The following is a 23,460-nucleotide window of genomic DNA, read 5'->3' as shown; positions in this document are numbered from 1 at the left end:
GCTGTGCTTTTCATCATATCTACTTACCTCATTTGGTGGGGGAAAGTAGATAGCTGTAATTACCCTTATCTGTTTGATGAATATTAGATGTCATGGAGAGTTTTTTTTTAGTTATTAATCTGTGTATATGCCAGAGCCAGTGCTGTCTTTTCAGTGCCAGTTTTTATGTTTTCATGAAACCATAATGTTTCTGCTTGTTTTCAAACATGCCTTTGGGGTTATGTTGTTTTTGTGGAGTTTGCTCAGATTCTCGTAAATTTTCACCTCCCACCATAACAATTTGATGACTCAAAAATTACCTCATACTTATCTCACATTTCTGAGGAGGGTCAATATATCTTTGACTCAAGAAAGATCATCCAGGTCATGAGACTCAAGAAATACTGCTTATAAAAATTCAAAGGCTAGATTTTGGTTATATGGATTTGGCTTGTTAAGATGACGTTCTGGAAATTTTTGCAGAAACAAATCCATCCCAACATTAGATGCTTTGAAGATTAAGAACTCAGAACATGGCTTCTTACTAAGTTACATATTCCAAAATCCTATTGCTTCATCCAGCGATTTTATCGGATAATAGAGAGCCACTGCTGGCATTTCCACCCCAGTGCTGATGTAGTCACACCATCTTTTATTTTGCAGGATCCTGCTGATCATTAACAGTGGGTTTGTGCATTGTTGGCCATTGCAATGACCTTGCTGGTTTCTGACCTCCTAAAGGACTGGCAGACTTCCAAGGCAATCTACCCTGAAAGTATGTCTTGGCTCACTGTGATGCTGTACACTGATATGCATCCATTCATCTGCCTTTCTGTACCTGAATCCACCTGAACGAAAATAACATTTCACACAAAACCACCTTGTGTGAACAGAATGGGATCCAGATGCATCTAAAACGTTCTCAGAAAAGATCTGGTTGTTTATTGTCACGTACTTTGATGTAAATTGTGACTGTCAAGGTCTGACAGATTCTCAACATCATTGGACAGATGCGAAAAAAAAACAGAGCAGTGATGGGGATGCACATGGGTCACATCAGGTATAGAGACTCCCACCATACACTGGGCCAACCTGATGTAGAGCTACCTAACCCCACCCAGAAGATAATCATAGGCTCGACGTCAGCCCTAAGCTGCTTAAGGCACCAGGCTGGTTATGCTGAAGACACTCGCAGTGTAAGCTTCTTTCTATGTGTCTCACTCTGCTCTACCTGCAGCGGAGTGCTTTGTAATACCTGCTGCCTGATGTTTGGTGTCTCCACCTCAAGGTGGACATCAGTGTTCCTCTTCTTACATCTGCTGCACATCTGAGGTGACAGGTGGAGGGATCCTAACAGGAGGAGTTTCCACCAGAGGCCTCACTGGATATTGCCATGGTTTAATGATGAGCTGCTGTGAAGTTTCCCGTCAAGCTCTGGCTCCTTTGCTTCTGTTTTGTGCCTCTATGAACACCCCTCATTCTACATGACTGAAGACAACTGGATTTTAGAGCAGGTGTGAGCTCGATCCTGGCTGACGTCTACTTGCTGTGCTTCACCCTTTTCTGTGGGACGGTGGAAGGGGAGGAAGCCACCATGCCCACTCTGCCCAATCTCAACAGCCTTGGCAAGCTGTGCAGCTCCAGCCGCAGTCACAGTGTCGACCGCGTCCGGGTGAAGCGCAAGAGCTCGGTCAAGCGCATGTCCATTATTGAGGATGGGCATGTGGCTGAGGTCCTGTACCTCATTCCCAAACAGTACATGGAGCAGCTGCCCTACCTCAACCCAAACGATTATTACCTAAGTGAGAGGCTGAACGATGTCGCTACAGGTAGGACCAGAGAAAAGATGCATCTAGATCTATCCTTGTAAAACACTTTTTTACCCATCTTCCATTGCAGCCATCCATCCTAGCTGTGGCTAACTTCAGTCAGCTTTAGTGATGATTGCTTATTCAATGAGTAATAAAAACGGACCATTAAAATGGATTCAATGCTAGAAAATTGTTCTACCTTTTGACACTTTGGACACTTTAATTAAAGTTACATTCCATTTTATTATTTCTTTCCTCTTTTCCTTTCCTTCTCTTCTACTTTCCCCCCTTCAACAGTCATTTGTTAACACCATGAGAAAATTCTGTTTTAGTCCCGTACTGCAGTTCGGCTGCTCTGCTTTGAACTCTCTTTGCAAGTAGGTGTCTGCAATGGAATTGATTAGTTGATGCTCAGAGATAACTTGATTTTAATTGGATGACAGTAAGTGATTACACGTCTTGTGGCTTTTCACATCTGACCTGTGTGCATGTGTGAAAGCTCCCATGCACAAGTTACACAACCAAACCTCCCAACGCCAAAAAGTCCTACTAAAAATGTTTGTAAAAGTCAGGAAATTAATCACCATGCTCTCCATAGTTATATAATGCAAACCCATATGCAAGGGCAGACCTACTGGACTATGCCAAGCAACAGTACATGACGAAGCGACTTGGTGGCTTACATCAGGATTACAATATGGGCATGAGGACAAGTTGAGATTTCAGACCTTATGTAGCCTCTGACTGCATGCCAGACACAGTAGTAAAATCATCATTGCTTGGCACTAAGCTGTTTGCAAATGCTGCAGACACCAGCACCTTCTATTTTAGAGCTAAAGTTTGATTTTGACTTTTAGCCCTGGTTCAAGGAAGGTTTGTCTCTGCAAACTGACCCCGGGGTCAAAGATCACAGAAGTCAAGGCTTATTGTAGCCCCTACATTTCCTCAGTGACAGCTAAAATCAATCAAACAGTGACAGTGACAGTTGATTGCTGCTGATATTCAGCGAGTTCTGTAGAGGCCAAGTCTGGGTCATTTCACTGCTGCTTTAAATTTTTTGGACAGGAAAAATTCTTCCATGACTCTTCTGAGACCCAGTATCAGTAAAAAAAAGAAATAATGGGTCTCAAGTGAGTTTGCAAGAATTTCAAACTCACAAAGAAACAATAGTCGTCATTTTATTCACCCCGAACCTTTTCTTTACCATGTTAGTGTTGAGACATCAGCCCCAACAAAGCTGCAACATTGTGTTCACTCTTTCCATACTGTAAACAATGCTGCATTATTTCACCAGCTGAGTGCTTTTGAATATGAGTGGCAATGATTCTGCTCCACAATTATCCAGTGAGCATTTGATGTTACCACAAAGAAACATTTCACATGACAATAAGTCAGCAGACCAAGCTTCCTGTTGGGTTGTGGATAGGAAAACGTGCTCTTTATGTTTGTAGATTTTTTAAATTTAAAATGCAATGTTTTTAATTGGTAGGTTCTTGTGAAAACACATTTCTGTTTGCTCAAAGTAGCTGCAAAACAGGAATGTTAATGTAGCCTGTGTGAAATGCACTATGAAGGAGTGAACCTGGTAGCCCAGGATTGCTGTTTAAATGGTTCTCACTGTTTTGTAACCCATTTTAAAATAGAAACAAGCTGGTGAAGTGCTTGTCATTATCCAGAGACAGAAAGGCAGGTCTGCCTATGCTCCGAAAGAGTTGAGAAGTTCATCTTTGTTATTAGTATTTACTGACAGCTACGTTATGTGTCTGTTGGACCTGCAAATCATCATCCAGTGCATAGGATGTGTAGCTAAGAGTGTTGACACATATAGGTTCTGTATGCAATTTTGTGTGCGTCTGTATGTAGAGTCTGGCATCCGTCAATCCTAATTTTAATTAATGTGATAAATGTGTAGTATATCCACACAAACCACTGTTGTTTACTGTAAATGTGACCTTTTGCATTATAATGTCAGTCTGGTTTTACAACCCAATGCAATAGTCTATAACTGTAGATCAAATGGCTTTTATTGCTGTCTATGAAATACACATGCTATGTGATAACCGTGCTTAATGTCAGTGATATGAGGGCTGTGCTGTCTAAAGCTCCCTGGTCAGGTTATTAATGGACGGTCAGACATGGATCATCCATAGGTGAGCCAAATACAGTAGAAACCTTTCATCCATTGATAATAGGCTTTGCTACTCAGGAATTGCTCTTGGCAGGCCTTATGTGGCATGAATGTCCAGTAGCTCCTACAGTGATTATTAAATAGGCAAGATGATAATAGGTCCATTGCACACAGTAACAGGCCATCTTTATGTTGCATTTAGCTGTTAGTAGCCACACTGTAAAACTCTAATTTTCTTAAGTAGGTGGTTTTTGACCAAACACAGCATTTGGAAAACATTTTTTTTTTTTTTTTTAAAAACCACTCAAATCCTCAGTCATCACAAACTCATGACATATTTCCCTCCCTTCATAATAAAAAAAGGGCGTAGTGCTGAAGAAACGTCCGCTAACTATTTATACCGTTTGCCTCACAGGCATGTCGCCATCGCCTGATGAGAGGAAAACGCCCCTGTGGTATCTGATGCACATTGATGGGTATCCAGCAGGTGGCACAGTTGACACTGCAGTGGATGAATGCATGCTGAATGCATAATGCGCTGCATGCATCAGCAATTACAGAGGTGGTGCTGATGCAAAACTAACCCCCCCCTCTCTCAGCCATAGAAAGAAACAGTGAGGTTCCAGCATGGGACACATGGATCAGTGACTGTGTGGTCACCAGTATCTGCTGGTGTGACATGGCTGAGTTACTTATGAAATCATATTTCATTTCAAACATTGTATTGGTTGATGTTATTTGCTCCCTAAGAGGCAAATACAGAGCTTTATTAACACGTTATACTGTAGAGCACTGTCTCAGTTAGTTAGTCAGTTAGTGTTAGGGAGTAGCAGTACGGTTACAATTTATGCTATACTAAAACAGTGTGATATCCCAAGCAACAAAATAAAAAAAATAAAAGTGATTTGCATTCATTTTTCATGCTGCAAATGTTTTTTTTTTTTTATCCCCCTTGCAGATGGGAAACTTGCTTATGCTTTGCAACATTCTTATGATAGAGTAAACTCTCTAAAGCAGAGTTTACAAGTAATGTCAACATTTCATACAGTCATTTCAGAGGCATATGATATAAGAGCTGGTGTGTTTGCCGGGATCACAGGAAGTGCTCTCCCGTGCTCTCTGTAATTGGATTACAGAGGATCCACTAAAGATATTAATACAAAGCTCATGCTAGGAGCAGTGCGATTATTAGCAACTTAGGGCTGTCACTCAAGGTGAGCCTGGCTTTAGTTCATGATGATCAGTTCGACAGTGTTGAATGGATTTGATTAGATAACCCTAATTCTCACATGATCAAAAAGCGCTTAACATCCTACCAGCATTTTCTGAAGTGTGGGTACTCTGTTTAGTACATTTTTTATTGAATTTTAATTATTAATTTTGGTGCTATAACCACCTCCGGTTACTGTCACGAAAGACCACAATTTCCAAAAGAACTCAGTCTTTTGCTGTGTGGCTTCATATTTCATGATTTTCAGGCTCATGCTCTTTTACTATTTGTCAAATACAGTCATCTTTGTTAAACGAAACTGGTCTTTCAGTGCAGCAGGCTAATTACTGCACTGGAGAAAGTAATTAATCTCTGCCTGCTGCCCTGTTGTAGTGATAAAAAGTCTTGGTGTCGAGGTGTGTGTTATACAGTACAGTGATGTGGTAAAGGATTATTCCAAGTTAAACTTAGCTTGCTGAGTTCTTTAATCATAGCACATCATACCTATAGTTTGCAGTGGAAGCAGAGTCAAACTGACGTGTCATGAGGACAAGATGTTATAGCTGAAAAAGAAGAAAAACAGATGTTACAGATTATATATATATATACACATGTAGGGGATTTTGGGTCAAACAGAGGCAGCAGCAGCAGCCACCTGGTTGCTGCAATGAGGAGGCGGCTGACACAACAGAGGGGCTGAGAAAGGGACTAGGAGGGGAAGAGGAGGGAGGAGGAGGGGGAGGAGTGGGCAGAGGAGGAGGAGGAGGAGAGGGATGGGAGGAAAGCAGCCAGTCAGGAGGCAAACCCCACGCTGTAACGGTGATTTCAGGAGGAGAGCTCAGCAGCGCCTACACCTCTCTCTCCCTCTCTCTCTCTCTCTCTCTCTCTCTCTCTCTCTCTCTCTCTCTTCGTGGGGGCTCTCTTTCTCCAGTCTTGACTAAGAAAAGGAAGTAGCAGCTCCTGTGTTACTGGTGATCGATTCTCAGATCCTTTTCTGGTGCAGATTTACCTGGATTCCAATGGTCATGGTCAAAGAAAAAGGTATTCCAGCGGTCTCGGTCAGAGAGCGTGTGTGTATGTGTGTGTGTGTGTGTGTAGGAGTATGTTTTTTATGGGATGTGCTTTGCCTGTTGTGTTGTTGACTGTCTGCACTGTGTGTAGATGTGCAGCATGTCCAGTCTGATCTGCACTCTTGTGTCTGGCTGCTTGAATTAAATTTAGTTTGACTAAATCCAGAGACTCTGGTTTGGTTAAATGTGTGGCTATATGATGTAGTCATGGGAATGTGGATATGGGTTTCGTTATATGGCTGTGTGTTGCTTGGAAGAATCATGACTAATGACATAGTATAAATGTGCATCTTCAACATAACACTCTCTATGTTCAAGACTTGAACATGCTACGCCCTTCTCGATACTCTCTAGCAGCTGATGCTTGGGTTGAAGCTTCATTTGGCAGCGTCAGGCTTTATGTAAATGTATGTGTTGGAACAAAGCATCTGGCTTGTTGTGTAGGAGCGTGACACCAAATGTAAAATGGTCAGGGCTGCGATGTGATCGTTCTCGCTGAACACACTATGGAGACCGAGGTAAAGAGGTAACATGTATAGGGAGGAAAAGTGGAGCACTAGTGTAGGGATCCACACTGCGCAGAGCTATGGACCTGCACTCTCCGTCTCTCTCTCTCCCTCTCTCTCGCTCTGTCTGCAGCCGTTGCCATGGCGACCATCTAAAAGGTACACTCCATTGTTGTCAGCTGTGGCCTCATTCATAGTGTCGTGTTAAGAGAAAAAGATGATTGTTTCCACCTATAACTGAGGTCACCCAGCTGTGTGGGATGAATTAGGTGAAATTAAGGGGCATGCTCCGGAGATGTTAACATTCCCAGCAATTTACTGGGGTATGTCAGGTTGACCATTGTTTGTCAGTATGACTCACAGCAAGCAGAAACGTAGACACAATTTTCTATGATACAAAAAGCTCCTGTTTAAAATCATTCAAAAAATAAGTAACGGCAATAATTCTCTACCACTGAGTAAAATTAAGAACAAATATTTAATTGAAATTAAACTGAAATAGCTTCCGTAGCCTCAACATATATACATCCCTTAGACTTTATTTGCTGTAATGGAAAAGGCAAAGTATTACATCACCTTCCCGCTTGGCTCACTGGACTGGAAATGAACATAAGAGCCATTAATCACAGTAATAAGTCGGTCTACGTCATCACCAGTTAGTATTACACTCAAGTCCCTTCTAAAGTGAAATGAACTTGATATATTACTGCTGTGTTTCAGTGGTTGTTTAATGGGTTAATCTTCCAGCTTGTGTAGATAGAGTTTGCGTTCTATGTGTGGGCAAGTGATATTTTTGTTTTTTGTCTGAAAATATTTCTATCACAAAAAAAAAAGAAAATCCAAATGTGAGCGTGTAGGTTTGTTTATGTATTTGACAGTACACTGGTGGCTGGAGGCGGCGTCTGACTCTGGAGCTGTCCTCTTGATGTGGATTCGACAGGCCACAAAGAAAAGGCCTTTGCCACTGAGTTCCCCGTGCTGGCAGAACACCCGTAACCTCTGGCTGCCACATGTTCATCTTCCACAGTCCCTCTCTGAAAGTTTTCCGTTAGACTTAACCCGCTACTTCGCCTGCCGACTCTTGGGATTTGTTGGTGGCAGGCGGCTTGTCTGGGTTTGTTGTTCACATTTGGAGGCCTGTACTTTTTCGTTCCTCTAAACAGAAAGCTATGGGAATTTGCTTTTGCAACCTAAGATTTCTTCATGTATCCTCCAGGGATCTCATCTTGCAACCTGTCAGGAGGCCAGCCAGGTGGGCTCTGTACCATCAGCTTGCAAAGCTGACCAAATAGTACGCTCAGAATGATGAATCATAATCAAGGGATTGCAGTGTTAGCGTTTTGAGCGCGTGCAGGCGGTTGTCCTATTTTCAAAGCCAAGAATACCCTTGAAGTAGTTTGTAATTTATTGGGGCCATGTGTACCCAAGGCAGTCTGATCTTTTTTTTTACCTTGATTTACACATGATTCTGAGATTTGTTGCACGTTGAACATCCCGCTGATTTATTTGTGCACTTTCTCTTTCTCACGTTGTCTGCATTAAATTGCGTAAGAAGCCCTGCTGACTGCACTCTGTGAAATTAGATCATCGTCTTCACATGTACGTCGGCTGCCTCGTGCACAGAAACACCAACTCCCTGCACTCTCTCTGCATTCAAAATCTGAACATTTTCTTTTGACATGAAAGTCCAGTATCATGTGCCTCTGTAGCTGCCTAACGTGATTTCGCAGAGTGCTGCAGACAAACTGCAGTGGTGCCTCATCTTTGAAGCTTGCCAGTGTCTACCCCCTGAAAGAGGAGCTAAACCCTTTCACAGACATCAATGCAACACACACCCTCATAGACACATACTGTTTGTACAGCTGGCACAGAGGACCAGAATATACAGATGAGATAAGTGGTCGGCCGGGGGAGAGACAGTCACTGACCTAAAATATGCAGGCTAAAACAACATGGGAGACATGAGAATCGCATGAAAGAAATACAGACTGTAGCCATACATCAACAAACATCCTCCCTGTCTGGCATCAATCGGTTTGATTATCAGAGGAAACACGGCACAGGAGTGTGGGGCCGTAACGGGCTGCCATTCAGAGGCAAAGAGCCAAGGCCTTCATCAGCTCCACTTCTGCAAACACAATGACTTCTGCAGTTCATGAAGCCACCATTGTCTCCTCTCAGATAAGTGACTGGGACTGGAAGTCTCTCTCTCTCTCTCTGTTTATCAGCGCATTATTATTCTTGTGTACCTGCCCAGCAACAAACGCTCCGCACTGTGGCGTTCAACCATTCAGAGCAGATCATTATTCCAAACCCAGGTCCCTGAGGATTAGTTATTCAAGGTTGGGGGGCCTGGTGGAGGCCAATAGAGTTCTCCCCCCGCAATTTGTGCCCGCGTTTGAAGTGCTTTGTCTGGGACACTGGTAGTGGGGCACAGGGTTGGGGAGGCGGTGAATACAGCCATACATATTCATGGAGGGGAGGGTTAAGAGCTCCTTGTTATGTCTGGGTGATAAAGAGCTCCAAATGCCCTCCCCCCAAATGCATGCACAAGCAAGCACGCGCGCGCACACACACACACACACACACACACACACACACACACACACACACACACACACTCTCTCGTCAGATCAGGCTTTGGGATTTCATGGTGGGCATATTTTGTGCCCTTTGATATTCCAAACTGACTGGGATGGATATAAGTATATATAAGTATATAGTAAAAAGTGAAAGTGTGTGCGTGTGTGTGTGTGTGTGTGTGTGTGTGTGTGTGTGTGTGTGTGTGCCCGTTTGTGTGCTTTGTTGCCAATGAAGCAGACACATCTGGAGCCAAAAGTATTGGCATAGATGCCAGAAGTGGAGATGACTGCTTTTACCTCTCTCTTCATCTGCCCTCATCTTTGTCACACACACTTGAGCACATGCATGCATACTGTACAGACACACACACACACACAAGCATGCACACACTCCTTTGGGTCTGCTGTCTGTCTGTACTGGAAACTCTTGTGTCTGTGAATCTTACGGTAACAAAGGCAGCGAGCGACTGAATATTTTATTAGGCCTTTTCATCTTTCCTCTATTGTTTAATTGAATTCCCCCCTCTCCCACTGCATTTCCAAACTGCTACTATGGTTATACATTCCTCTGGGTTTATGGTAGGAAATGAAGTCAACAAAGTCGGAATCTTCCTAAGCAAATCCTGCACTCTCTATCAATAGCCCCACTCTTATTGTTATTTACTAGCGAGGCCGTGGGCACGTGTTACGGGAAAATCTGTCCTCAGGGGATTCAAGATGGCCTTCTTCACTTCCCTCTAGAGTATCATCTGCAGCCTTTATTATTGCCAACGCAGCTAGGCTTTGCTTAAATGGGTGTGGGGGTGGGGGGCTTGGGTGGGATGTAGGGGTGGAGAGAGCACCCCCCTTTCCTCTGTGCCTGGCTTTGGGATGCTCTGCTGGTTATTGTTCCCTCTGTGCCATGGTTTTGTGTGCGTGTGTGTGTGTGTGTGTGTGTGTGTGTGTGTGTGAGTGTGTGTGTGTTCATTGTGTGTTTAGGCTCATATCAGTCACTTTATCCCCTGGTGATGAGGCAGGACAGATCACTCTGTCAGCACAGCCAACACCAGCCCAGAATGAGGAATGTGAGCACCAGTCGGAAAAATTGTGCTACTGTATATTTCACAGTAAGTTGCTCTGTGCTGAGGTTGCTTCGTGTACCGCATGCTTATGTATTTATAGAGTTACATAATATATACAGTATATATCCTGGCAAATCAAGCGCCATTTTGCTGTTATCACAAGAACCCTTAAAGACCCACTAATGGATTTATTTCAAGTCCATGTTACTGAAGTAAAACTGCTTGAAGTCATGCTTTTGTAGACACACAGTGATAAGTGTGGCAGCCTGCTAAACATTTGAAAGAGATCTCACTGATGGATTTTATATCCAAACAAATCCTATAAATCTAAATCATTTCAACAAATTTAACAGCCCCTTTTATGTGTGTTTTTGTATCATATGTAATGTATGAAGAGTTGCCCTCCTGGCTTGATTTTGCCACAGTCTCACTCCCCATGCAGCCGCTGCTGAGGCAAACACAGAGCTTTACAGTGGAAGAGGCAGGGTTAAGCTGGAAAAACACACAGTGCTCACAGATTCCCATCCAAACCTCATTTTTTTAGATCCTCTGTGCAAGGAATTCAAACATCTGTCTTGGATTTTTGTCAAACTGTTATGACGTTAGCAGTGTTGACTTTTCCATTCTGGGTTGTCCCTACTGACAGCACAACACTCAATGAAATGTTAAAGATAGTAAGTCAGCAACAGAAACAGGCTCAAAGGGAGATTATTGGCATCACAGCAATGAAAAATATATACTTTAAAGCTGCTCTTATATTGATGTTGAATAAAATGACTGTGTAATGTGAAAGATTTTTATCATAGTGACAAACCCACAAAGAATTAGATCTGTCCCTCAGGAGTTGATGGAGACCAGAGCAGCTAACAGGAGAGTGAATATTGGATTAAGGAGTAGGAATAAGCAAAATCTTGGCTTTATTATATCAACTCCATGAAGTGAAAATGTCAGTGTTGTGTTTACAGCGTGTTGCATGTTAAAAATATGTCAATTTCTTGACTCCATTACTTCAAAAATATATAAAGGTGGTGGTATTTTGTTTACTAAAATAAGAGTTAATCTACACTATGTTGGAAACAAGTTGAACTACCCTAAGAAGATATTGGCTGAGTGATCAAATAAAAATATAGCAGATTTCAGGTAAACAGAAAATAAGTATTGCATGGTTGGATGGTGGGGTCCAGGTGGGATGGTCTTGGGGCATGGCTGAGGTGACTGCTTTGTTATGACATCACAAAGTTACAGAAGTCCTGACAGCTAAACTGTTAAGGCTCAGTGTCTGAATACAGGCTGTGTGCATTTCTCTGTGGGCGCTTTGATGCTTTTACAGTATTAATATAGAATCTAGACCTGCTTCATAATCAAACAACACATGGACATCTACCTTTATACTATATGGACATTTAAAGGATTTATCAGTTTATCAAAACTTGGGTCTCATTTTGTAGTTTCGGCCATCATTACCATCAGTAATAATAACAGTAATAATAGCAGTGTACTCAGAGGATAGACAGACTTCTGACTGCTTATTTCTTGCCCTGTCACACGTTGTATAGTGATGTCTGTGTTCTCAGATCTGAGCAAATGCTTTTATGAGTGTAGTGTTATCCTAACCAATAAAAACGATGGCCAAAACTATGTAAATAAGACCTAAATTGTTGTGAACTTGAATTCTCCTTTAAGTTGCTCCAGTGTGTGCACAAGGCTTCAGTAACTTGTTAGGCTGGATATTTTTGCAATGTGCAGTTACACAGATGGCCTCTGTTTTCTATGGAGGTGCAATGTCACACACAGAGGTGCTGAGATTCAGTTCACTGTCACAGTAGTCTGGTTCACCCATAGATGACTCATTGTCCTGCTGAGTGTGATCACATTAGAGATACCAGGGAGACAGATCCTCCCACCCCACCCACGCCCCCCTGCCCCTTGTACCCACATTCTTTCCAGCCTCCCTCCTGCCACACTGTCTTCTTCTTCCACTGATTTTCACCATTTCAGCCCTCTATCTGTTCCTCCAATCCAAATTATGAATAGACTGATGCTCTCTGAATTGTATCCACAAGAACTGGCATAGGACATTCCAGGCTGCCCCTAGAGGATGAATCAAAGAGTGCTCAAGTGTCTCATTAAAAAAAATAATGTTTTGAAGACTGGGCTCTCAATATCAGACAGCCAGTGCGACTCTAGAAGTGGGATACAAGCTAGGCCAAGTCATCAATAATCCAGAGTAATGTCTCTCTTTAATGGGCCATCGATTGGTCATCATGCTATTTCTGTGCCTTTGGTGGTGTCTTATTTTAGCCTTGCCGACTAATGATTCATTGCAGAGCAGAAAGAGCAGAGATCCTTTCATGTATATTCTTAGTGTGTGTGTGTGTGTGTGTGCATGTTTGTGTCTGTGTGTGTATCTTTGTTTGCAAAAGAGACAGAAAGAGGAAATGAGAGGATGAAAGAGTGAGGCTGCCTTGCTAGTTAAAGCTCCTGAATGTGAAATAATCTGCTGCTCCCCTCAATAGCTGATAAGCTGTGTGCAGTGCGGCACTGCAGCAGTGTTTACGCCCCATACACTAGTGCTGGATTCATGTCTGTCTATGTCTCTGTCTAACCCTAACTTTTTACTGAGGAGGGCCACAGACTGACATGGATCTAAACATAGTACTTGATACTGCTTGTATGGATAAAGCAAGTTGATAATAGCTTCTCTGTCCTGTGTAATTATGATGGTTGTCAAAATACTCTCATTAAGAACGTGATGTCTAAAGCTTTACTCAGATTAAGAGCTATGCATGCTAGCGAAACCAGAGTAGTTTCATGGATTGGCCAAAAACCTGTGACATGTTCACGGTTCCCAGACGATGGATCCTGCTGACTTTGGTGATCCCCTTGACTTTTTCCCCAGCACCAACATGAGGTTGACATTTGCATCCTGCGTCGAATGTCTCGGCAAATAGTGGGCGGACTGGCCATGAAATTTAGTTCAGATACTCTACTCAGGATGAATTGTAATCACTTTGCTGAGCCCCTGACTTTTCACATAGCAGTGATCCGGTCAAATTTTTCATTTGTCAAATGCAGTTTTTGACCACTAATAACATACCTATCAAGGACTGTTAACATAAACAATACACCTGATACACATTAACATGACGGTAGCATGTAGCTCAAATTAACACTGTGTTTCGATTATTTTATTCATTGTCTTTGATAGCATATGATAGAGGTTAAACTCAAGCTGTGTTTGTGATTAAAACTTACTTTTTAAAGATGGTAAAAAAGAAAGAAGTCACAGTGGGATAGTTAGATAATTGCTGGGAACATATGAGAAGTATAGACGGGAAATGGCCCATAAATTAAATTGATATTTTCCTTTGAGGATGAAAGTACAGTAAACTCAGTAGTGAAAGAGATTTCGTCAATACCCTTTTAGCGTGCCATTTACCAAGCCCTGCTCCCCTCAGCATTTTGACTTTCCATCCGCCACTGATCAAGGCAGACTATATTTAGGTTATTGCTCCCTAGAGAGCCTATCTGGGACGTGAACCCCAAGTTCTGCTGTCCTTCTTAATGTTATTCTGTTTTTCTTTTGGTTTTTTTTTTTACCCTGACAGCCTCACAGCAGTTGGTTTTTATCTGTGGTGTTTGTGTGATGCTGCAGATTCAGGTGCTTGTGCAGAGCGTGTCCTCAGATAAACTTAAAAAAAACAGCAATGTCACAAATAATGCAGAGACTACCACATCCAGAGACCACGATGACTCATCAACATTACAATTCAATAGTAATGCTAATGTCTCCTCTCTTGCAGTGGCTCATGCGCAGGACACACACCACCACCCCTCAGAGAAGCCCCTGATTCAGTGTTACAAGTGTGGGGAGCCATGTAAGGGTGAGGTGCTGCGGGTACAGAACAAGCACTTCCACCTCAAGTGCTTCACCTGTAAAGGTACGGTGTTACACAGCTGATTAATGAAGAAAATAATGAAACCATTTCAGTAAAGATACTATTTGCCATTGGTAATTGGGCTTTTTATGTAATGAAATATCTGGTGTTGAATGGGTTTTTCTTGTATTTACTACTTGTGAATTAGCTCAGCCTTACTCTCTACTTGATCACCCTAATATTATGATGAAAAAGACCGGTCTTTTGTAAATAAGTAAACATGTTTACAATTTAAAAATGAGCCATCAGACAGTTTAGACAGTATTTTTTTCTGAATAGAAGAAGGAGAATGTGGGAGTTGCGTGAAAATTGGCAGCTAATGTGTGAAGTTTTAAAATTCATTGCTAATTTGATACTGTCACAATAGTAGGACATTTCCTTCCTTCCATTCAGTACATGCTATCTAATGAACAACATATGAGTCTCCTCTATGAGGTGTGTACTGGTGAAGTATGATAGTCAACTACAGAGGGACAAGTATAGAGGGACTGATGTGTCTTAAAATAAAAAGACAAAAGTGTAAGTGAATAAATTATTTTTCCATGACTGTCCCAAAAAGCATCCCAATCACCCAGCTGGATAGGAACTGTACAAGCCCCTAAAGGCCACAACGTCCTTTCCATCTTCCTCTAATGAGGGAGATACATGGAGGCAGAACTCATGTTCACTTCTCAGACCTCAGACTTCAAATAAAGTACAATCCAGACTGCTGTGACAAGCGACAGTACAAATCCTTCTGCATTTAGCCTTATTACTGATGGATTTCTGGCATTCTGGCATGATTACAATGGAGCCGCCCACATCTGACCATGCAGTCCCACTCTTGTAAGCTGAACCTGCCCCACTGAAGCCCTCGTAGTTAATCTGTGACTGGAGCACTGTTATAGAGTTAGCTTAGTTCACCAAGGGCCCAAAATAACACAAACAAACACTAAGATTAGTACCTAATTCCATTCTTTACAAGTGGATATGCATGCCTTTAGAGAGTCGCTGGTGATAAAATCGTATGTGACAATGTATACGTGTGTGTGTGTGTGAGTTAGCAGTTGCCAAAGAAGACAAGAAGACAGCTTTAATAGCCAAAAGACACACTGTCCTAGTCCTTGCTCTAAATTTATGTGTGCATTTGTCAATTATCCAACCTGTGAGAGTTGTGGTCATGCCAGGTTAACTGAGCTTATTGACACTGAGAGGCTATTAACAGATACTATCGCTTGGTTGACAAATCCCAAATAGCTATTTTTTTGTGTTGATCTCATTCCATGAAATGCATGAAAGTGAAACCTTTCAGTTTCCATATATTCATTTTCATTTCAGTTTCATTAGTTCACCCTATTCAATTTCCAAAAAGGCATTTTATGTAATGGCATGCATCTGTTGAAAAGCTGAGGTGGTTGGACATCAGGGTCAAAGGTCACCAGATCTCCACTGCTGGTTTTCTCTCGACTCAGTTAGCTTACAAGCTAATCTCATCATCCCTGAGCCCTAATGCAATTAAATCTGATTCTTTCCCTCACACACTCCCATTCATCCCCAGGATTTATTGTGGCTCATTGCATAAGAATGATTAGGTGCTGTTATCTCAACATCAAAATATTTTCCCTCTTAGATGTGGTGTTTTCGAAAGGCTATTAAATTCCCAGGCTCACTCTGAGGTGCTGGAAGGTGGTGGACTGCATAGCACATGTGATCAGAAAAATCAAAAGGAAGCAAAGACTATTACTAATATTTTCAGTTTTTTTTTGCTAGTGCAATGACTCATGTTCCTTTGATGAAATTTTTGGAGGGAGTGACTTGACGTTTCTGGAATATGATATAACAACAAGATTTATTTAGGTTTATGTGTTGGTATCAGTCAACCACTTTGGTCCAGACTGAACAGCTATTGGATGGACTGCCATCACATTTTGTATAGACATTCATGGTCCCCAGAAGATGAATCCTAATGACTTTGGTGATCCCCTGACTTTTCCTCTAGAGTCACCAGGAGGTTGTCATTAGTGGTTTTGAGTGAAATGTTTCTACAACTACTGGATGAAATTTGGTATAGACATTCAAGTTCTCCTAAGGATGAATTGTAATCACTATGGTTATTTTGTAACTTTCCATTATTAAGTCCAAATTTTAATTTGTCCATTTGTTTTATGACCAAATACTTATAATAACATTGTCATCAACCTCAGCTGTACTTGGTGTTTAGTGCTAATTAGCAAATGTTCATGCATGCTAACATGCTAAACTAAGATTGTGAAGAGGGTAAACATTAGACCTGCTAAACATTAGCATGCTTAGCAGCTTAGCATATTGTGAGATTTTAGCATGCTGATGTTAGCATTTAGCTCAAAGTGCCGCAATGCCTGAGTACAGCCTCACTACAGCACCACAGCCTTATTATACACGTGATGTGAACCTATTAAAATTTTATGACTGACTGCTGAAAAGCAGACACAATGAAATCCTATTTGAAGATGGCTAACACACAGGGGATGGTCAAATCATGCTAAGTTAAAAACTTGTGTTTCATGACGGACCAACCAAAAAATGAAAATTCAGAAATCTTTAACCACCCTGAAAGTCTCTGGTTGATATCACAGAGCCACTGTTGGGTTGTACATTCAACATTTTCCTGCAGTATTAACAATCTTTCATGTGATTAATAGTAAAACCAAACCCTAACAGTGTCACACCAACATTGAAATATTCCACTCTCTCAATTGTTCCCTCATTTATATTTCTGCCTTTGTCAGCCTTTCATGTTTGCCTAGATGACAAGGTTATATTTGAATGGAAGGAAGCTTGTTATAGACTGACAATGTAGTATGGAGTATTTAGAGCCGGTTATCTTCAGAAACAGATTAAGGCTATTTCCTGGGCTGGACAATTGTAGAATTGTTATTGCATTGAACAGTCTACCTCCATGCTGACAATGAAATGACCTTGCTATAGTGATGCTGATTAATTGACTCAAGCCCTCAATTCATAAAGTTCTGTCAGTGGGAGAAGCTTCAAGATTTTTATTGTAACTGTGAGCACTGCTGATGAAAAGATTTTGTTATGCTTCACATTGTAACACACAGAGCTGTTAAAATGTATCATTCACAGATTTTTTAGTCAGCATCCATTTCATGCATTCAGTGAGCCTCTCAGGATTACACAGACTAGCAAGTCTTAACAAAGCCATTGATGCATGGAGAAGCTGGGTGGCTTGATGGTTGGACCTGACTTGCAGAGTGCCAATATGTGTGTGTGCCCGGTACAGTGTGTGGATGTGACCTTGCCCAGGGGGGCTTCTTTATGAAGAATGGAGAGTATCTGTGCACGCTGGACTACCAACGCATGCACGGCACCCGCTGCAATGGCTGTGGGGATTTTGTGGAGGGTGAAGTGGTCACCGCCCTGGGCAAGACCTACCACCCTGCCTGCTTCGTCTGCACCATCTGCAAGTAAGACATCCAGTCTTTTCATGCCACTATTATTACCTGATAAACCACAGATCAAACTGAGGTAACTCTTGTGAATTTCAGAAATAGTGTAATTACATTGCGAAACAAGCAGTAAATTTGTCTGTTGGTTTGGAGGAAGTGCAGGCCAAGGGATGTGCCCATGTAAAGAAGAAAAAAGGTCAATAATAACATAATTGGAGCATTTGAAGGGAAACATGACATGATAATATCTCAGTCTTCCTGATTGAATTTGTACTAATAACATATCTGTGGCCAAAATTGACCAGAATTTTCCACATTATTTTCCATTACATTTATTCATTCTGATCAAAATCACTAGATCTAATTACATCTTACTTTTTTGCATTTGTGTATGACTTTCCAATACAGTGATAATGAAATTTTAGCTCAGAAACATGTAAAGTGATGTATAAACAAAAGTTGAAGTCAAAGATGGCGGGAATACCAGCAGAAGTATATAATACCATGCTGTATGTCACATCTGTGTCGTAAAAAACTAAATGGCCTCCTCATATGGACAGCATTAACACACGTGCACATCATCAGGCCCTATCATCTTTAGCACCATCAGACAACCTGCAAGCCACAGCTAATAAACCCTTGCACTTGCCACAGGGCCATAGTTCATGTCTTGTTGACCAATTGTTAATGTCATCCCACTTGCAGACGACCGTTCCCTGCAGGGGACAGGGTGACCTTTAACGGGAAGGACTGTCTGTGCCAGTACTGTGTCGAGCCCATGTCTCCAGGACCAAAGGACATCCTGGGCTCCAGCAGTAAGTAGCCATAGACTAATAAACACATGCATACAGGGGACTGCACATGAAGGCATTTACTTTCGCATGATGCTATTTTGGCTTCCACACAGACGTTTGCAGTAGAATTGAAAGTGTATTACTGCAACTGAAATCAGGAAAGTTTTACAAAAACAAAAAGTCTAGAAAATTAAGCTTTCATGTGTGATTCATGTGTGACATTTAATGTAACTGTTGACCAGTCAACCACCAGTTACTGCTGTGATATTTGTGCTGTCAAGAATAATTTTCACATCAATCATCTTGCCCGCTCAGTATTAGCATAAACCTAACTAAACACCAACCAAAATGTTCAGATCTGTTCAAGACATAAAAAACTATTGTAAAATATATGGAATGGTGAACCTCACTACTACCCCCTTAGACGAACATTGTTCAAACCTATAAAGCTTTTCTTAAAATTTTTGTAGTGTTTGAATTTTGGGGTAATGTGTATGAAATGTTGCACAGGATAGCTGGAATATTTCATTTTCTGCTTTCTTTTCAAGAGTTAGCTGAAAAGATCGATACACTCTCAAGTCTGCATGTGTGATAGCAACTGATTAGCTTAGCTTAGCAAAATCCCAATTTAGGGTTAGGGTTAGGGTTAGGGTTGGTGTTTGAACAGTGTAAACAAACAAAATACAAAGTGTTATTGAGATTTGGAGGTGCTGGTAGGCAGATCTTGGTAACTCTGTACTGAGCCAGGCTAGGTAGCTATTTCCTCCTGTTTCCTGCAGCCGCTAAGCTAACTAGCAGCTGAATATATCTTCATTTTGAATGTACAGATATGAAAGTGGTATCAATCTTCTCTAATTCTCAGAAAGATTACAAATAATATTTCTCAAAATGTCAAACAATTTCTTTAAGAGGAAATAAAGGAGGAAAATATCAATTAAGTAAGTGTGTGTAAGAGTTTGTAGCTGGTGCTCCGCAACAGTTTCACATAATAGTACAGTATAGCAGAAAATTGTTTGTGAGGAGCTCTCCTGCAACCCAGTTATGCTTGAAGACTGAATACTGAGGAGGTATCCATCAGGGAGTTCTTCCACCTTTCTTCACTTCTTCTCTGTAAACGCAGCTGTGTTCGGCCAGCCATGTTCCTTTATGAATAACACCAAGACAGGTCTTGCTAAATAATGCATGGCCATGCATTTCCTTTCCTCTGGAACAGCGAATGTGAAGCCCTCAAACCCCTGCTCTTCCAACTCCTGTCATCCTTCCTCTTCTTCTTTTCTCTCTTTCTCTTCCTGTTCTTTCTCCCTCTCCCTCTCTCCCTCTCTCCCTCTCTCCCCCTCTCTCTCACCTCCACTGGTCTCTCTGTTGGCATTTGAAGAGCTTTTAGACAAGGTCACCTATAAATAAGGCATGCTGATTCTCCTCACGTCATCATCGCAGCCTCGTTATGCCTTACATAGTTATCGTCCCCTGTGGTTGCAGTGGGCTCAGTGTTGCTTTCATCCTCTATTCATTAAAGAAGAGATGACAAGAAGATTGTTCATTTAGAATCCAACCTCTTACACTTTTAGAGCCTCTGTATCCTACTTGGATATGGATGGAGCTTTTAGAGCCATGGTAAGAGAAATGTGGATGATGGAAAGAGGCAGCTGTCAGAACATTGCCGGTTACCCTCTATCACCACCTAGTGTCTTGGGTTAGATCTGACAAGATGTCTCACTCTTGGCATGCAATAATTTATCCCCTGGTTATTAATGTGAGCCCATTAAAGGCGTTGTTTTTTCATGACCGAGCATTAATTCACCTTTATGTGTTTTTAAGCCATGACACTTTTGCTTTTCACAGATTGCGCAGGATGTGGTCGAGACATTAAGAATGGACAGGCTCTTCTAGCATTGGACAGACAGTGGCATCTGGGCTGCTTCAAGTGTAAGGCCTGCAACAAAGTGCTTACCGGCGAGTACATCAGCAAGTAAGCGGCGCATATATGCTGTGGTTACAGGCTACTTGTTCAAATTCAGGCTTGCATGAAGTTCACATACTAGGATATTTCACTGTCAAGGCCGTAGCACTTAAGTTTGTGTCTTCCCTCCCAGGGATGGTGCCCCTTACTGTGAGAAGGACTACCAGATCCATTTTGGAGTTCAGTGTGAGGCGTGTCATCAGTTCATTACAGGGAAGGTGCTTGAGGTAAGACACACACCCACACCAACACACACACAGCTGTCACCGTCTGACTGGCTCCCTAGCTAGTACAGGCAGATGTCTCTCTGTGCAGCTGAATATTCTTCTGTAAACTGACTATTAATATTGCACCTGGATTTCATATGAATCCTGTCTAAGGTAAGTTTGAAAGAGTTCTAAGGGAACAAATACTTTCACTTGATCTTGAGTCATTATGTTTATTTAACAATTAGAGGAGATGGATTTGCAACATTTACCTCAAGTAAAGTTTTGTGTTATGTGGATTTAGATATTGCGCATAGAAGTAAGTTCACAGTTAACAAATTCTGGTGCTCAGCTGCAACATCTGCATTCTGCTCCCTGTAGAGACAGAGGATGTTGCATTGGAGTGAAATTGTGAAATGCAGTTTGATAATCTCCAGTGTAATCTCTTCAGAAACGAGCCAAATAGACTTTTGACATGACTGTATTCAACTAAAAGATTAATTCGTAGCAGATTTTTAGGTCTCTCCAACTCTGCCTAAATACACATGCTCGCACACACTCAAACAAGCTTGCTCTGCCACAAATTATATAACTATTACATAAAACACCTAATGTGATCAGACATTTAGGAAGTGATCATTATTCATTAATACTGTGTGTTATGCAGCTGTTATGAAACTCTTGTGAAACTTTATCAACATTGTCTGGGTTGGGTTTATGTAAAAATGTTACCAGCACTTCTGCCCTTCACTCGGTCTCATTTCACTAGTCTCTAGTGAAGTGCTAGCCTGTCTGTTCTGCAGACAGTGATCCAATCAGACACTGAGTTATGTGTCATTTAATGGTATGAAAATGTCAATGCTAGCCAGCCAACCAGGCTTACATTAATCCACCACTAAGGCAGGCCTTTATGACAATAGGAAAAGGCCTCAGCATCACACCCCTGAGCTCCTGCCAATGGATCAGTGGGACCAAAGCCACACCAGTCTGTCTGATAGTCTAATCACTGACCCAAGACCCAGGTCAAATACTGTGTAGACATTGGCAGGTTTGCATATTGTCTGCTGCTCTGGGAGTGCAATGTGAATTGCTCATTAATGCATTAATGTAGCTATTAAAGACAGAGAGAAATAGGCAGCCTACACATATAGCATAAGTACCTTTATTATCCCTGAGAGGGAAATTCAGTTTTACAGTGTACATTAGGAAAGTATTAGGTAGGAGGTGCTATGAAGGGAGCTCTTGCTATAGCCACTCTGTAGATGTTTTTGATACAGTAAAATATAAAATGCAAATATTAGTCAGTGGTTCCATATCTCTGAGTGGCCACTTGCCTGTTGAAATGTTACTGAGGGTTGTTATACAGCAGGCGAAATTTCATTTGGTTATTTATCGCTCCCGGTCAAAGTCACACAAGCTTTATAATGGAGCACTCTGCATGTAAAGTACCACATCAGTGTGGATGGAAACTGAGCCACTGTAGCTGCGAGATCATTTTATTGCATTGCATTATGCAGGTTATCACAAAGAGGAACACTCAGATATTTGAAAGCAGGTTGACTGTGTCAAACTGGCAGGTGTCATGGTGGTCATAGTTGATATGAACAATCTTACCATTTTTGTACAGTAGGATTAAATTACTTGTCATTGTAATATACTGTCATGGATCATCACTTAAGCTCATCAACTACTGAGGAACAGGCTGTTTTCAGGATCCTGTACAACATTTTCAGGGGAACATTTTGTCTCACAGTTGCCCAGTGCCACTGTTTCATCAACAGTTGTTTTTGAAAGAACGGAGAACAGTTACCAGTGCACATGGTCTGATGAAACACTCCCTTGCACTAACACAGTCTGGCTGTTCGAGGAAAGAAATGTGGCTGAGAGTAGGTAGAACACTGGCTTTATTTTCAGGAAGTCACAGCACTGCTTCACTCACTTCACTGCAGACTTCATTGATCTTCATTTTCCTGTGATGTCAAGTCTGCTTTGTGCGCTGTGTTTTCCAGGCAGGAGATAAGCACTACCACCCCAGCTGTGCGAGATGCAGCAGGTGCAATCAGATGTTCACAGAAGGAGAAGAGATGTATCTGCAAGGTGAGCTACATGACCTATATTTTCGTTACTTCCCTTCTGGTTATTTTCATGTTATAACTGAAATTGAAGCTCCTCTTTAGGTTCAGTAAAAGTTGAGTTTGAAATCCATTGGCAATGGGATTAAATGAGATGTTTAACTCTTATTAGTACATCAAGCATGCTAATATATACTGTATATATAGATTGGTAAAGAAAATGATTATTCATTGTGTGATTGTGTGTTATATCTGCGAATATATGTTATGCTGGTGACACTGTTGTGCATTTTTCCATGCTGTACTAAAAACAAGTTGGCTTTTAAATTTAAATTGGCAATTAAAGTGAAGTGCAGTGAAGAAAAGCTGAGTGTCTTAGTGGAGTGCTTGGCCATGACAAGCCAACAGAAGAGCTTTAATCCTCCCTCTATAAGTCTGTAAAACTCCACATAAGAGATCAACACCGTTAATCCAAAAGATCTTCTCTCATGTGGTGTTTTCATAATGATATTTAGAGAGCTCTCCAGTATCTCTTATTATCTCTTATAGGTGTTCAATTAGGTTGAAATTTGGTGACTGCAAAGGCCATAGCATGTGATTTGTGTCACTTTCATACTGAAAATGTATATTTTTCTTTTAATTTGCCAAAGATAGGTTGAATTCCTGCTCACTGTCAGCACTATGTTATTGATATTCAGTCATAAATCAGCAGGCATAA

General features: G+C 41.5%; 1 protein-coding gene across 3 annotated transcripts in view; it reads left to right on the top strand.

The window, feature by feature from the left end:
- ablim1a (actin binding LIM protein 1a) overlaps positions 1-23,460 on the top strand; it is a 35,688-nt gene that overhangs the window by 582 nt on the left and 11,646 nt on the right. For 2 of the 3 annotated variants that reach the window (XR_015437593.1, XR_015437594.1), the window contains exons 2-7: positions 14,151-14,288; positions 17,545-17,728; positions 18,416-18,525; positions 20,347-20,473; positions 20,598-20,691; positions 22,680-22,767. Coding sequence is in view for 1 of the 3 variants with exons in the window: in XM_023411702.2 (XP_023267470.1) it covers positions 1,574-1,808; positions 14,151-14,288; positions 17,545-17,728; positions 18,416-18,525; positions 20,347-20,473; positions 20,598-20,691; positions 22,680-22,767 (976 nt within the window). In the remaining 2 variants the exon portion in view is untranslated. Of the gene's footprint in view, positions 1-1,234; positions 1,809-14,150; positions 14,289-17,544; positions 17,729-18,415; positions 18,526-20,346; positions 20,474-20,597; positions 20,692-22,679; positions 22,768-23,460 lie in introns of those variants that run through there. The other variant, XM_023411702.2, reaches the window with a different exon arrangement.

The sequence above is a fragment of the Seriola lalandi genome, unplaced genomic scaffold (genome assembly GCF_002814215.2).
Source record: "Seriola lalandi dorsalis isolate HSWRI2012SDOR001 ecotype SW California unplaced genomic scaffold, Sedor1 jcf7180002054470, whole genome shotgun sequence".
NCBI classification, from domain to species: Eukaryota; Metazoa; Chordata; class Actinopteri; order Carangiformes; family Carangidae; genus Seriola; species Seriola lalandi.
This window is presented reverse-complemented; position numbering and strand designations above follow the sequence as displayed.